The sequence below is a fragment of the Trichosurus vulpecula genome, chromosome 3, assembly GCF_011100635.1.
Source record: "Trichosurus vulpecula isolate mTriVul1 chromosome 3, mTriVul1.pri, whole genome shotgun sequence".
Taxonomy (NCBI): Eukaryota; Metazoa; Chordata; class Mammalia; order Diprotodontia; family Phalangeridae; genus Trichosurus; species Trichosurus vulpecula.
In genome coordinates this window covers 286,069,301-286,084,084 of record NC_050575.1, presented here as the reverse complement: position 1 = coordinate 286,084,084, position 14,784 = coordinate 286,069,301, and the positions used below count along the sequence as shown (strand labels likewise).

At 38.2% G+C, this 14,784-nt stretch overlaps 1 protein-coding gene across 1 annotated transcript in view; it reads left to right on the top strand.

Moving 5' to 3' along the window:
• Nucleotides 1-3,695, top strand: part of TTL (tubulin tyrosine ligase) — a 48,586-nt gene extending 44,891 nt beyond the window's left edge. Inside the window, exon 7 of the mRNA XM_036748320.1 lies at nt 1,588-3,695. Coding sequence (XP_036604215.1) covers nt 1,588-1,702 — 115 coding nt within the window. The 3' untranslated portion in view covers nt 1,703-3,695. The remainder of the gene's footprint in view (nt 1-1,587) is intronic.
• The last annotated feature ends 11,089 nt before the right edge of the window (nt 3,696-14,784 follow it).

Here is a 14,784-nt window from a genome sequence, read left to right as displayed (position 1 = left end):
GACTTAAAATTAAATATGTTAAAAGTAGTGGACTAATAATTAATGTTGCCATGAGCATAGGGGAAGCATAGCATGCGATGCACTCTCCAGTCCCTGCTCTATTCCCTGACTCTTAAAATGTTTGGCTTCCTGCCCATTACTCACTGCCATGCTTTCTTAATCTATACTTCCTAGACAGGTTCTTTTCTAAAGAGCAGGCAGGGGCAGCTAGGTGATGCAGTGAGTAGAGCACCAGCCCTGGAGTCAGGAGGACCTGAGTTCAAATCCAGCCTCAGACACTTGACACACTTACTAGCTGTGTGACTTTAGGCAAGGCACTTAATCCCAATTGCTCTGCCTTCCCTCCTCCAAAAAAAAGTCTAAAAAGAAGGCAGATCTAAAGATATTAACTCATTTCTCACAGTACAGTTTTCCTCTCATGCACCCATAAATTAGCTCAACCATACTAATCCAATTTTACTCATTCTACATTTCCTCTTTGCATCATCTCTGGAAAAATGCTTTCAGCTATGGTTCATAAAAAGCAACTCAGAGCGCCAAAGAAGTTTCATATTGTAAAAGGTTTCAACATTTTGACATGTCATGAAAAAGTTGGGTTGCCAGAGTCTTTCTAGTAGTGCTGGTGACTTAGTAAAGGCCTCAGAATTGCTTGTTGATTGAATGTCAGATCTCTTTGTTGCTTCCATCACCTTGTCTCCCTCTGAAGCAAAGCAGTAAGAGTTTTGTTAAGGCATGCTCGATGTTAATGTGATACAATAAGAAAGGACCTGGATTTGGATTCAGAGAACCTAAGTTCAAACCAAAACTCTGCCACAGGCTACCGTATATAACCTGGAGCAAGCCTTTTAACCGTTGTGTTTAAATCTTTATCAATGTTAAATGCCCTCTTGTTAATGTGTAAGCTATTTCTACCTGCAGCAGTCTCAGTGTTTTAATTCAGTTCTTAATAAGTAATTCTTCTATTCTTTTCCATTAAGAAAATCTGTCTTGCTCTGGTAACTAGGACCTCCTCAGAGCATTAATTTTTAGGTATTGCCTCTTCCTGTATCCCTTCCCTTCCCCTTCCTTGTCTTCTTGGCACCTGTTGAAAACCTCAGTCTAGTCATATGTAAAATGAAGGAGTTGAACTAGAGAACCTCTAAAGCCCTTTCTTTTCAAAAACTGAGATCTCATGATCACGTGGGCACACGAGGAGTGACGAGCAGACAGTTACATTAGAGTCCTGCACTTCATGTCCCAGGTACAAAACAGCCCTTCAATCATAGATCCAAGTAAATGTCAATTTCCCAGGTGTTTGATGAAGATGATTGAATAAATGTGTTGAGTTTGCACTAGAAGCTGGTACCCAAAATCCAATCAGAGCACCGTTGGCAGATGCTGATTTACCCACGCCCTAATTCACATGTATCATGGCCACTCTGCTTTTGCCAAAGCAAGGATAGGAAGTGATTTTTGTAGGCAGGCTGGGGACAAAAGGGTAGGAAAAAAGCATGGTACATTTGTTTTTCTTATGAACACATTTAACGATTATTTCTTTCTGTTTCTATCTGTCTGTCTCTCTACCTCGGTCTCTGTCTCTCATTTTAGGAAACTTTATGCAGAGCTTTGCCAAGGTATAGTGGATATAGCCATATCCAGTGTCTTTCCTCTCACTGACACAGTGCAAAAGCAGAACCAACAGGCTGCATTTATCAAGCTATGATGAAGAGATGATCAAAGCAATACATAGAAGAGAACTGCTGCACGTTGGGCTTTTGGGGGGCAGGAGGGAGGGTAAGTGGGGGGACAGAGATTATTGGATTGTTTGAAATCATGCCAAAAATGGGAGAGAAATGGACTTTTTTTATCTGCAAAGGAAGAAGAAAATAAAAACAAATACTTTCAAAGAGAATCCAGGATGAGCCAGAGGTGCTCAGACTCTGCTCTAAACACAGCTCATACAACTTTTGAAAACTGAAGCAAATCTCTCTGGGAGGACAGCAAAATATTACTTTAAAAAAAATGAGGATTCAACAATTTTATGTTCTCATCCTTTTTGAAAAAAATCTTATTTTTACTAATAAGGCAACTTTGTGAACAGCATCTCTCTTCCTCAGGGACCCAGTGAAGCTTGGTCCTTTTGTTAATGTGTGTAAGTTCTTTCCACCTGCTGCAGTCTTAGTGCCTTAGCTCCCCAATAGGTAACTTCTATTCTTTTCCATTAAGAAAACCTGTCTTGCTCTGGGAACCAGGAACTGCTCAGAGCATTAATTTTTGGTTACTGATTCTCCTGTACCTCCTTTGTCCCCCTTCCTTGTGCCCTGTCCTCCTAGCACCTGTTGAAAACCTGAAAGGAGCAAACACCAACAGTCCTGAGCTTAGGAAGATGATCCAAGCTAAGAGATGAAGAGGTTTCCTAATAAGATTAGGCATCAGTTGTCTATTAGAATTTCCATCATGGGGAGATGAAAAAGTGTTGAGATCATTTCAATCTGACCTGTGAGTTTAAGGAAAGTAAACTTTTACTGCTAATTCTTTTTTTTTTTACATTATCTACCCTTCTCCCTATCCCCCACCTGACCAATGCCAGTAATGGGCAAAAAATAGCATTTTCTCATTTCTTACCAGGTTGGGTGTGTTGAGATCTGATTTGTTTTATAAACCTACTTAAAATCTTCATTTTAAACTAACTTATTGAAGTACATTGTCCAGATCCCATCTTAATGATTTTCTTTGAAATTTTTTAAAAACTCCCCTCTCTCAATGTTTTCTGCACTCTGAAGAATAGACATCCTTCTTCCCAATGAATTTGTTCCTACTCTTACAACATGTCCCTGAATTTGTGCTCCCCATCCATTACCTTTCCCTTGTCTCTTCTTCCTTGGACTCTATGTATTGTTCAGTCAATCCTAGCTATCTACCTGTGCTGCAAAGCATTTGTGGGAACTGCTGGTGGTGATTGGCAGGTCACCCAACTGGAGCAGCCTCCTTTGGGGAAAAAAAGTGGGAATGCTTTCAAAAGTCCACATGGCACATAAAGGATTTCCCCCTGCCAATCTTTCCTCCCCACCCTATTTTTTTTCCCTTTTTAATTTGGATGTGTTTTGGATTTATAAAGCTGACTCTTTCCCCTTTTATGTTTCCTCTCTTTGGAGGACACATCAGGAGACCAAATGAGTAGCAGGTTGGAAGTTTTGAGATCATATTTGTCTTTAATGTGTCATCATCCATGCACTTAGAATGTCAGATAGGGATAAAGACTAGCAAAGAGACCTTTTTGATGGCATTTAGGAAATGAAAGTCAGCCTTCTGCAAATGGTCTGATAAGCAAATGATCCTCCTCATACAGTAACATGAAATGTTTTTTTTCCATAGCCGTTGTCCAGTGTTAGGTCTGAGGCACGCTGTATCTCTCTTTCATTCTTGGCACAATAAAACAAACTCTACAATGAAGTTTCTTTTAAAGTAGCAGAATTTGAACACATGATACTGAAATGTTGCATTCAAAAGGAACAAGAGTTATCTGATAGAAGAAGCGATGTTCCACATTCAGCAATGGCATGTTTACTGAATTGCTTGGATTATGGCCTGATTGGGTCAATTCTCATGGAGATTTGGGATTCAGCAACCAGGCACCCACTGGTTTAAAGATAATGAAACACTTGTATCCTGGGGAGAAACAAAATCAGTCCTAATAAAAATATATCTTGGAGGCTATAAAGTAGCTGTTTGATTAAATGTTTGACCCTGAGGTAATTAGCAGGCATTTTGGGGGAGAAGGGAACATGTCCAGCTTCTAAGATGTCCTTGTAGAGTCTTAAACTGGTTCTTCTTCTTTAGCTCTTTTTTTCTTTGAAGTGGTGATAGCGGTAAAGCCTGACTTGCATAGCTTCAGAAGAGTGATAACCAGAACAAGTACTGATATAGTTTTCTAAATTTTGTGTTTTTCATTAACAAATTATTTTCTCTCTCTCTCCCAGACCCTACTCCATTGGAGGGGAAAACCCAAAACAAATCAGATTCCTTCTAAAAAATATAATAGACAAAACTAATTCTCTCATAGGTAATGTCCAAAAAAGTATGTCTCATTCTACACACTGGGTCCATTGCTTCTGTCATCAGGAAGTAGACAGCATGATTCATCATGTTCTTCTGCAGAAGTATTGTGAGACTTAAATAAGATAGTGAATATAAAGTATTTTGCAACCTTAAGACTGTATAAAAACTAGTTACTACTACTAACACTATTATTATTGTTAATTAGCCTCCAGTCAGGAGATGACTTTATTCTCTGAACTTTCTACTTCACTCCTGAGTTCAGGCAATATTTCTAGAACAACACAGGGGTACGGTGGTAAATGTTTAACAACCAGGCTCTCCAGTTTTTAAAAAAATATGCAAACACACTTTTAGATATAATTTGCACTATTTACTCTTTCTTAAGTCTAAACAATTTATAGAACAATAACTCAAGTTCTGATTTGTAGGATTCCTGATTTCTTAGGTGGAAATGCCCAAACTGAAAATTTAACAATGGACTTTTCAAGCCCCTTAGAGCTAACTCTAGCACATCCCTGGTCTTCTGGAATCATGGGTCATCATTGCATATTTTTAAAAATGCTATCAAAATTCTGTTTTCGGTGATTTGAAAAACTCCTTTGAACACAGGCCTCCAGAACATTTAGGAACTTTTTAGCCCTGATAATAAATACAGACCTTATTCAAAATGTAGATGAATTGAGAACATTCATGCATCTTGAATGCTTCCCAGGAATTCTGATTCAAAAGCATGGATGCCTAATAAATGAATTAGCTTTTGTATTTTTGTTTTATTAAATCACACATTATTCAGCAGGTTGTTTTAAGTTTATAAAGATAGCTATATTTCAGATTACACAATAGTTTTAAGACTTAGTTGTAGAACAAAGGCATAGCCACCTATCTTTGTAAAACTTATTCTGAATAACCCAGTTGTAAACGCAGGAGGTAGCATAATCTAGTAGTAAGAGTACTGAACTGGGGGTCAAGACACTTGGGCTGCAGATATGGTTCTATGCTTATCTGGGTGATATTGTATTAGCCATTCTCTCTGTGCCTTAGTTTCTCTACTTGTGAACTAGGTTGTTAGCAGGCTCGATCTACCTCAGGGGGATTTGCTGAGTAAAATAATGCCTTGGATTCCTCATAAAGAAGGCAGAGAACAAGCAGACAAATCTGTTGCCTAGGACTCCATTTAAGCCTTTATTATAAAGGATAGTTATTTGTTTTAGGTATGGCCTTGTGCCCTGAATACCAGTGGCAGCATGGGAAACTATTTGAGCCTAGGTCTCTGCTGTTGTGGAAATTCAAATTATTTTCATTTACTCATGGCAATTAATGGCCTTAAACCATTAATAGCTGGTCATTGCCATGATGATTAACCATGATAACAAGTGTAAAGATGCAAATTTATGAAATCGGTTGTTCATTGCGGCAAATATAAAAGGTGGCATTAAGTATGAATAGTAGGAATTATCTTCCATGCTTATAAGTGCCTCTTTCCCAATATGTTATACTAAAGTCTGCCCCACAATAATATTGCATTGCTAGTTACTATTTCCTTCAAAGAACTAGGTTCACGTTTATCACATATGGTAGCACTTGGGGGAGGTGTAGTGGCCAACTTTGCCAGCTACTTAATAGCATTGGAGTGGCAAAAGGTTTTTTTCATTAACTATTCTAAGTGTCAGCCAAGAAAGTATTCAGTATCTTTGTGATGGAGAGACTCCAATGCTACTGGATTTGTTGTAATAAAGATTCTGAGTTTTATCCATCACAGCTGGGCAAAGAAGAATTAAAAGAGAATGGCCACAAATTAATGACAAAAATGGATTTTAACTGATTATTTTCTCTCTCCCACAACCCACCCCATTGGAGGGGAAAACCCAAAACAAAACAAATTCCTTTGAAAAAATATCAGTCATGCAAAACCAAATCTCTCATAGGTCATGTGTTTTACAGATATATATATATATATATATATATATATATATATTTCTACATCTGAGGCTTAATTTTATAAATTGATCATTAATTTTAGACATTGGAAGTGGAAATAGTTTAATTTGATAAATTAAGAATAGCTTTCTTATCTCTACATATGTATGTCTAAAGAGAAGACAATTTAGTATGTCAATAGACCATAGGATCATAGATTTGGAGCTTGAAGGGACCCTTAGAAGGTCATCTGGTTCAATCTCCTTTTTGCAGATGAGGAAACTGGCTTCCAGAGTGAAGTGACTTGCCCAAGCTCACACAGTGGTTACTTTTAGGTCTTACATCCCAGCTCTATGAGGAATAAAGACCTGGGCATTGAGGAAGCAGCACTCAATCAACAAATACTTATTAAGTGCTTACTATGTGCCAGGCATAATGCTAAGTACTAGGTATACAAAAACAAAAGAAAAAATTCCAGCCCCCAAGGAGCTTATATTCTAATGGCGGAAACAAGATAAACAAGTATGACCATATACATAACCTATACAAAAAGAATATAGATAGTTTGAGTGAGGAAGGCACAAGAGAAGCTGGGGTGGGGAAGGAGAATCAGAAAAGGCTTCATGTAGAAGATGAAGATTGAGCTGAATCTTGAAGGGAACCAGGGATTCCAAGCAGTGTAATTAAGGAGGAAATGTATTTCAAACGTGAGGAAAAGCTATACAAAGACACAAAGATGGTATCTGTCATATCATGTATAAAGAGCAGTAAACAGGCTAGTATTGCCAGAAGGGAATGTCTAAAGATACTGTTGGTCTTTCCTCCTTTCAGGTTTTCAACAGATGCCAGGAGGACAGGGCACAAGGAAGGATGGCAGTAGCCTCTATAGTAATAGGCAGAGGAATGAGTCTGGGGAGGGAAAAGTGAAAGACAATGAGCTTGAGAGGCCTATAAAACATCTATTTGAAAGTAGTCTATCCAGGAAGAGAAGAGAATATTAATTTATCAAGCACCTAATATGTGCCAGGAACTGTGGCTAAGTGCTTTAGGCACTTAGTGATGTGGGAGAGCCTAGGAGAGAGACTAAGGCTGTAGATATAGATCTAGGGGTCATCTGCATATAGATGTTGATTTAACATGTGGAGACTGCCAAGGTCACTGCGAGTATGTAAAGAGGCTCCATTGTAGAGGAGTGCCCGATACAGAGTCTTAGAGAACATGTTCAGTTAGTGGCCAAGACATGAATGATGAACCAGCAAAGGAGACTGAGGAATGATCAGACAGGTAAGAGGAGAAAGCAGTGTCATGAAAACCAAAAAGGAAGAAAGTATCTAAGAGGATAGGGTGGCTTACAGCAGTGGCATCAAACAAATAGAAACTTATCCCTATGGGTTTCATATTGACTTAAAAAACCACAAATTAACATTATCTATGTTGTACTGTATTAATTTTGTTAAACATTTCCTAATCACATTTTAATTGGGTTGCAAGTTTGATACCTCTGGTCAATAATGTCTTCCTACCAAGAGACTGAGGGGGAGGAGGATTGAGAAAAGGCCTGTGGTAAGTTTGACTAGAGCAGTTTTGTTTAGGCGATGAGATTGAAATCTAGATTGTAAGGGATTTCAAAAAATGAAAGAAGACCCAGCAGTACTGAGTACAGACTGCTTTTTCAAGGAATTTAACTGAGAACAGGAAGAGACAGATGAGAAAAAGGACCGTGGGATCTGATGAGGGTTGGCTTTGGTTTTTGTTTTTTAAGAATGGAGGAGACAGAGACAGCAGGAAAGGAAACAATGGATAGGGAGATTGAAGGTAGGAGTTGATAATGGGGGAGAGGAGGAATCCATTGATATTTGATTCTTTCTGCTCTTAGTTACATGAATTTGGTTCACAGGAGATAGCAGATCATCTCAACATATGGGGATTTTATGGACTATTATATGAACGAATATGAGTGAACGGCATGATTTGGTAACAGTGAGAAAGTTAATGCCTTCTCAGGCTGAGAGGTATCTAGGACTAGGGAGGAGCAGGATGAGGACCACACTGTCATTCTATCCTAGTCAGAGCACTTCTGGAGTATTGTATGTTATTCAGTTCTAGTTGTCCTGTTTAGAAAGAGTATGGCAGCTAACAAAGCTGATGTAGTCTTGGGCTACATTACTATGTGTCGTTTCCAGGAATGAGGAGGTGGCTGGTGGTCCTGCTCTTCCCTTCCCTGGGCGGACCACATTGGGAATATTACATTCACTTGCAGGTACCAGAATTTTGGAAGGGCATTGATAAGCTGGAGAGCATCTGGAGGAATATGACCAGGATAGTGAAGTAGAAGGTCTTGAGTTAATGCTATATTTGGGATTGGTTGAAGGAACTTAGGGCAACCTGATGGTTTTCAAATATTTGAAGGGCTATCATTTTTCCTGTTTAGCTCCATAAGACAAATTTCAAGGCCTTAGAGGGAAGTTATAAAGAGGACAATCTAGGCTTAGTGTTACAATCTCCTAACTAAAAAGTCCAAATAAAAAATTCTTGAAGGAAATAAAACTTCCTAACAAAAAATTCCAAAAATGAAATAGGTTCTAGGGCTGCTAGATGGTGCAGTGGATAGAGCACTGGGCCTGGAGTCAGGAACTCATCTTTATGAATTCAAATCTAGCTTCAGACACTTACAAGCTGTGTGACCCTGGGCAAGTCACTTAACCCTGTTTGCCTGTTTTCTCATTTGTAAAATGAGCTGGAGAAGGAAATGGCAAACCACTCCAATATCTTTGCCAAGAAACCCCCAAAATGGGGTCACAAAGAGTTGGACACAACTCAAAAATGACAGAATAACAACAGAATAGGATGATTTAAGAGGCAAATAGGTTCCTCTTTGTTGAATGTCTTCAAGCAAGGGCTTGATGACTGAGTGTATATTGAGATTTCTTCAGGTATGAATTAGACTTAATGGCTTCTGGGGACCTTCATTTTATAGACAAAAAAACTGAGACCTCAATCTGACTTGCCTACAGTAAGCGCCAATTCAGTAATGCTGCCAAACACAATAGCTGGCATATTATATTGCCCCTGTAACTAAATGGGTTGTTACTTTGAAAACCTTCCCCAGCACTAGTTGTGAAATGCTTTCTCCTATCAAAATATTTAAATACATGGTCCATATAAGTTAAATAAAATGAGTCTAAATTGTGAACTGGATGGCAATATTAAATACTGAAATTTGTGAGAGCATAGAGTATCATAGTATGTATATGATTTCCGCAGCAGCAGGAACTCCCAGCAACTAGCCTATGAGTAAGTAGATAAGGCGTCGGGCACATACAGGTTAAAGGACGTGCCCAGGGTCACACAGATAGTGCGTATAAGAGGATCACAGATAAGGTCACTGTATGTATAAAGGTTGAATGTGACTTCAAAAAATGGCAGCCCCTTGTGATGAGTCTAATTCTAAAATTAGTGAAATGCCTTAATGAGACTAGTTATTAAAGTATTTGTTTCTAAGGTCAGAGAGAAAGAAAGGTTGTAGAAACTTGATTTTTGTCATCACCTGGAAAGTTTAAGTCTTCCCTCCATGTAGAGGACAATGAACTTCACTGTTGTCTCACTCAGTTCTTTCTATATGGGACTACAGAACCTCTCTTCCAAAATAGGACTTTTCTGCTGATGAAGATACTGGTATAAGACAATGGCCAGCGTTACATGGTTCAGCTTGATTTTCAATGCGATGAAGTATCTCATCTACCAAAGCTGAATAATTTAAAGTTCTCCGCCAGCACCACTCCCAAAAAAGGGGTGACTTCATTTTCCTGGAGTAAATGAAGCTTTGTCTATGTACATGGTCAAATTCTATGTCAGCCCAGGTGGGAGGTGACTGTTGAGTGCCTTCCCCTTCAGAAAGCTAGGACAGTTCAGACATGGCCCTCAGGGTTTGGCTATACTCCAGGATAGGTCTGAATTAGCTTTAATGCCCTGACAATAACCAATATACAAAGCAGATTCAGGTTCTGCCATAGTCTTAGAACCATGATAACTTCTGGGACAGATCAAGACAGTAATACTAAGTATGGTATCATGCTCCTCAAAAAGAACTGAGGCCCCCCAAAACCTCAATATAGCTGAAGTTTAAGGTTCTGTGTGAGATTCTAGGTCTGGTCAAATATGGTTTTCTTTGAGTTTTTTTCTCAGTGTAGTATGAATTAGACAGAAGATTCAGAGTTTAAAATAACCAAGAAGCCTCTTGTTTTATAGGAATGAATCAACTTGGGCAAGGGAAGTGAAAAACATTGTTAAGATCCCAATGATTGGGGCAGCTAGGTGATGCAGTGAGTAGAGCACTGGCCCTGGAGTCAGGAGGACCTGAGTTCAAATCTGGCCTCAGACACTTGACACACTTACTAGCTGTGTGGCCTTAGGCAAGTCACTTAACTCCAATTGCCCTGACTTCCCCCATCAAAAAAAAAAAGAAAAAGACCCCAAGGATTGTAGAGTTCTGAAGTCCCAGTATGATTACTGGAGTAAGATGTTTTGATCCTTTTTATTTCTGGAACAAAGAAGTTTAGAGCTAGGAGAGACCTCAGAGACTGAAGTGGAATGGAGCAGAAGGAAGAATGCTAGACTTGGAGTCAGAAGATCTGATTTTGAGTCTCTACTCCTCCAACAATCACTACCTTGTGACTTTGGGCAGGTCACGTGATCTCTCTTGTTCTCAGTTTTATAATCCATAAAATGGGGGGAGGAAGTGGATTAGATGATCCCTAAGATCCCTTCCACATCTGTTTCCAGAGGCGATGTAGATCACATGGTTAATCTAAAACAAGACCAGATTTTATGAGGCAATTATTTGAGGAGAAAGAAATGCTATTTCTTCTACTGTCAACTCTATCCTATTCTAAGGATAGTAGAGTAAAATGTATATAATATATAGCCAGAGCTATACAAGGCAATGTTAACACTTTTCCAAGAGAAAAAGGAGATAGATTTTTTTTATAGAATGTAAGCTCCTTGAGGACAGGGACTATTTTATTTTTGTCTTTGTATCCCCTGAAACTAGCACAACATCTGGCACATAGTAGGTGCTTAAGAAATACTGAGCAATAGATTGGCATAAGAGTAAAGGAGAGAAGTGCTATGTCTCTCATTTTAGGGGGCCTACTTGACATAACCTTAAGAACTGGCTGGGGGCAGTCTGCACTTTTCCTTCATATTGTTTTACTAACTTATTGTGTGATTTTGGGGAGGTCTCATTTTTTTGCCTGTTTCTTTTTCTGTGAAAAGAGATCCTACCCTGCCTCCTTATCTACCTCATTGGACTATCCTTGGGATGAATGATCACATGTAATGTATTCAGGGAGATCCGAAGATGATAATTTGTTAGAATGATCTTTAAGCAGCAGAGTTTCTTTCCATTCTTTTTATAGAAAATACCAAGGTAGATCATTATCTGGCAACAGGGTAGATAATCTCTACCAAAGATGTTGAAGCAGGAGAAAAGCAATCTCTGATGCATTTTGGTAACACTGAGTGTAATACATTCAAGAGAATGTAAGAAAAAATATGTGATTTGTGATACTAGGACTCCTCATAAGAGAAATACATTATTACTTGCATTCTGAATTGGTGAACTGCTTGTTTGAACAGAAGTCAGAATGCTTTAAATTCCTTTCTCATCTTTCTGAATTGATTTCTTACCTGTCAGACTACTTAAATTAGCTCCTCGCAAACAGAGAAGATTGACTAATGACATTGCATCTAATTCCATCAGTTAGCAACCAGCAATACATTAATATTAGAAATTAACTTCAAAAGCTAGAGAGATTTAATTCACTAAAAACTAAAATTTCTCACTTGTGATCTATATGCCACAATGGTATTATGTTTCTATATAGATATACACACATATACATATATATAAACACACACATATATATAATATGTATTACATACATACATATTATATATAAGCCATACCAACTCCTATACCACAACTTGAAAGAAAACAGATGCTAGTGACTGAGAAAGCCTACCTGAAAAATACTTTTTTCCCATAAAGCCATCTTAAGCAAGAATATGTATTGAGCTCAGAATAATACATTTACAGAAAACCAACCCATAATATTAGAGGGATAATCATGTGTTGTTACTGGGAAGAGTATTTTGTCCAAATTAACAAAAGGTATAGACAATTTTGAATTGAAGTTAAAATATGTAATGAAGTAAAATTTGAAATCTTTCCATGATCATTTAAATATAAAATTATAATATTTGACTGATACCCTATCCAACATAAGTTTCTGAGTTTCCTTACTTATACTATGTATCATTGAGTGCTAGTTTTTAAGTCATTGTACACACATTTTTCAACAAACTGCAAAGTATTTTTTGTCTAATGTGCACCTTGTTCCTTCCCATCCTAATCAGCAAGACTGAGAGGTCTTTCTGATTCAGCATATCTAGATCAATTGTATTGAAAAGCGTGCGAGTAACTTGAGTTTTGTCACAACTTTCAGTCAATATATGGCCAGTAATCCATGTTAGAAAACAAATACCATATTTAAAACAAAGTATAATGGCCGTGTTTCAATCATTATTGTATTCTTACTCATTTTCTGCCCCCAGAGTTTGACTACAACAATAAATCACAGTGGCATTCAAGCCATGTAAGAGAAGCAAAACCGGCCTCATATGTGATTAGACGACTCTGTTGAAGTTGTAATGAAGGCCTTTGCAAGATTGCATGCATGTTTATATTCAATACATTTTCTGCTGGTTCGCCAAGCACTGTTGCTTACCTAGCACTGTGCAATCAATGTAGAAATAATATTGTATCCACAAAATCAGTGTTTGGAAAACAAACAACAACAAAAAGAAACATCTGTAACAGTCATTGGCATGTGTACAGAGTATGTAGAGTACGTGTATTATGATATACATATGAATGTATTCATATGGATCAGACAGGATTTTTGTGACTATGTAGTGCATGGTTCCCTGATATCCTCCAAATCATTAAATATGAGAGAAAAAAAACCCTATTTTTCCTGGAATACTTAATGGAAGTGGGGGCAGGAGGGAGAAAGATGCCAAATGGGAACTATGGTGTCAGATATATTAAAATTATGGACAAAGTTGGAAGGAAAATCAGCAGTCAGGTCCTACCTCTCACCCAAAGCAGGAATCTTCTGCTAGATGGCCATCTGGTCTCTATTTAAATCCTTGCAGTGACAGAGTATTCATGAGGTGATCCATTTCATTTTCGGGCAGTTCTAATTCTTAATTGGCCCCTAAATTATTTTCTGTTTTGCTACAATAGGCAGGTTTCATCTAAGTGTATCTACTACATTACAATCTTGAAAATATTGAAAGATGAGTATGTTTTAATTGTTTGATTCAGCAAATATTTATTTAGTGCCCACTATAAGAAAGGGGCTTTGGATACAAAGATAAAGATGAAGTCCCTGCCCTCCATTAAGGAGCTTTTCAAGGTAATTGGAGGAGACAGAACACAAATTAGGGGCAGAGGGGAGTAGAATGAGGGAGCTTAATGAAGGAGTTGTACCCTGAACTGGAACTTAAACAAAGATAAGGATTAAAATGTAAAAGATCCAATGAGATTTGGCAACTAATTGGATATGGGAGATTAATAGGGAAGAGTCAACCATGATTCCAAGGTTATAAACCTACACAATTCAGGGCATTCCAGTGTTCTTAACAGAGACAGGGAAGTTTGTGGAAAGTGTGGCCTTGAGCATTTAGACATTTATTTGAGGCAGGAAGTATAAGTAGAGATATCCAAAAGGCATTTGGCCATGCAGAAAGGGCTTCAGAGATTCAAGACAGATATATACATACACACACATATGTGTGTATATATGTATATATAGATACATACACACAAAGATAGACAGACAGACAGACGGACAGACAGATAGATAATGAACATGCAAAGGAAGCTAAAAAAGGAGTCAAATAGAAGGAGAATCTGAAGAGAGTATTGTCATAAAAGCCAAGGGTGGAGAGTATACCAGCAGAAAGAGTGGTTAATTGTCTCAAAAGCTATATAGGGGTGGCACGGTGGATAGATGTAACAACAATTTGGCTAGCAGCTGCACCTCCAACAAGCACCAGCACCTCCAACAAGACCAGCAACAAGAACTGCCAGCACAGGTTCTTTGATCTGCTTTTCTAAGGAAAGTAACATTAAGGGGTTAACAATCTTACTTCCATCAAACATATATATATATACATACATGTTTGATGAAATATATATAAACTTACTTAGTTCAGGAGGGAATGCCAGCAACCTGAGGTTCAGAGCAAATATAAACAAATTACAAATATACACAATATAAAAAGACCAAATCACAATTCATAGTTACCAGGAAAGCATCAACATCCGGGTTTAAAAGCCAGGGGCTCTAAAAATGGCTGCCCAGAGTCCCATACCACTCTTCCAGTGACTGAGAGCCCCAAAAGTCAAAGGCTAACCTTGGATCTTATATACCACGGCAGGGCCCAGAAGGATTCACACCTAATCAGCAAAAGGGTATGGGCCTGGGCTTTAGCACCTAGTTAGCAAAAGGGCATGGACCTGGGGCTTTGCACCTAGTAAGGCTCAATCAAAGGCATTTGATTACTTTAGCATTTGTAAAAGAGAAAAGAGTAAAAAAAAAAAAAGTCCCACCTTAATTACCAATACACTTGGAAAGAAAGCTATGGCAAATCTGGATAGCATGCTAAAAGGCAGACATTACCTTGCCAACAAAGGTCTGTAGCCAAAGTTATGTTTTTTTCAGTACCAATGTATGGCCATGAGAGCTGGACTATAAGGAG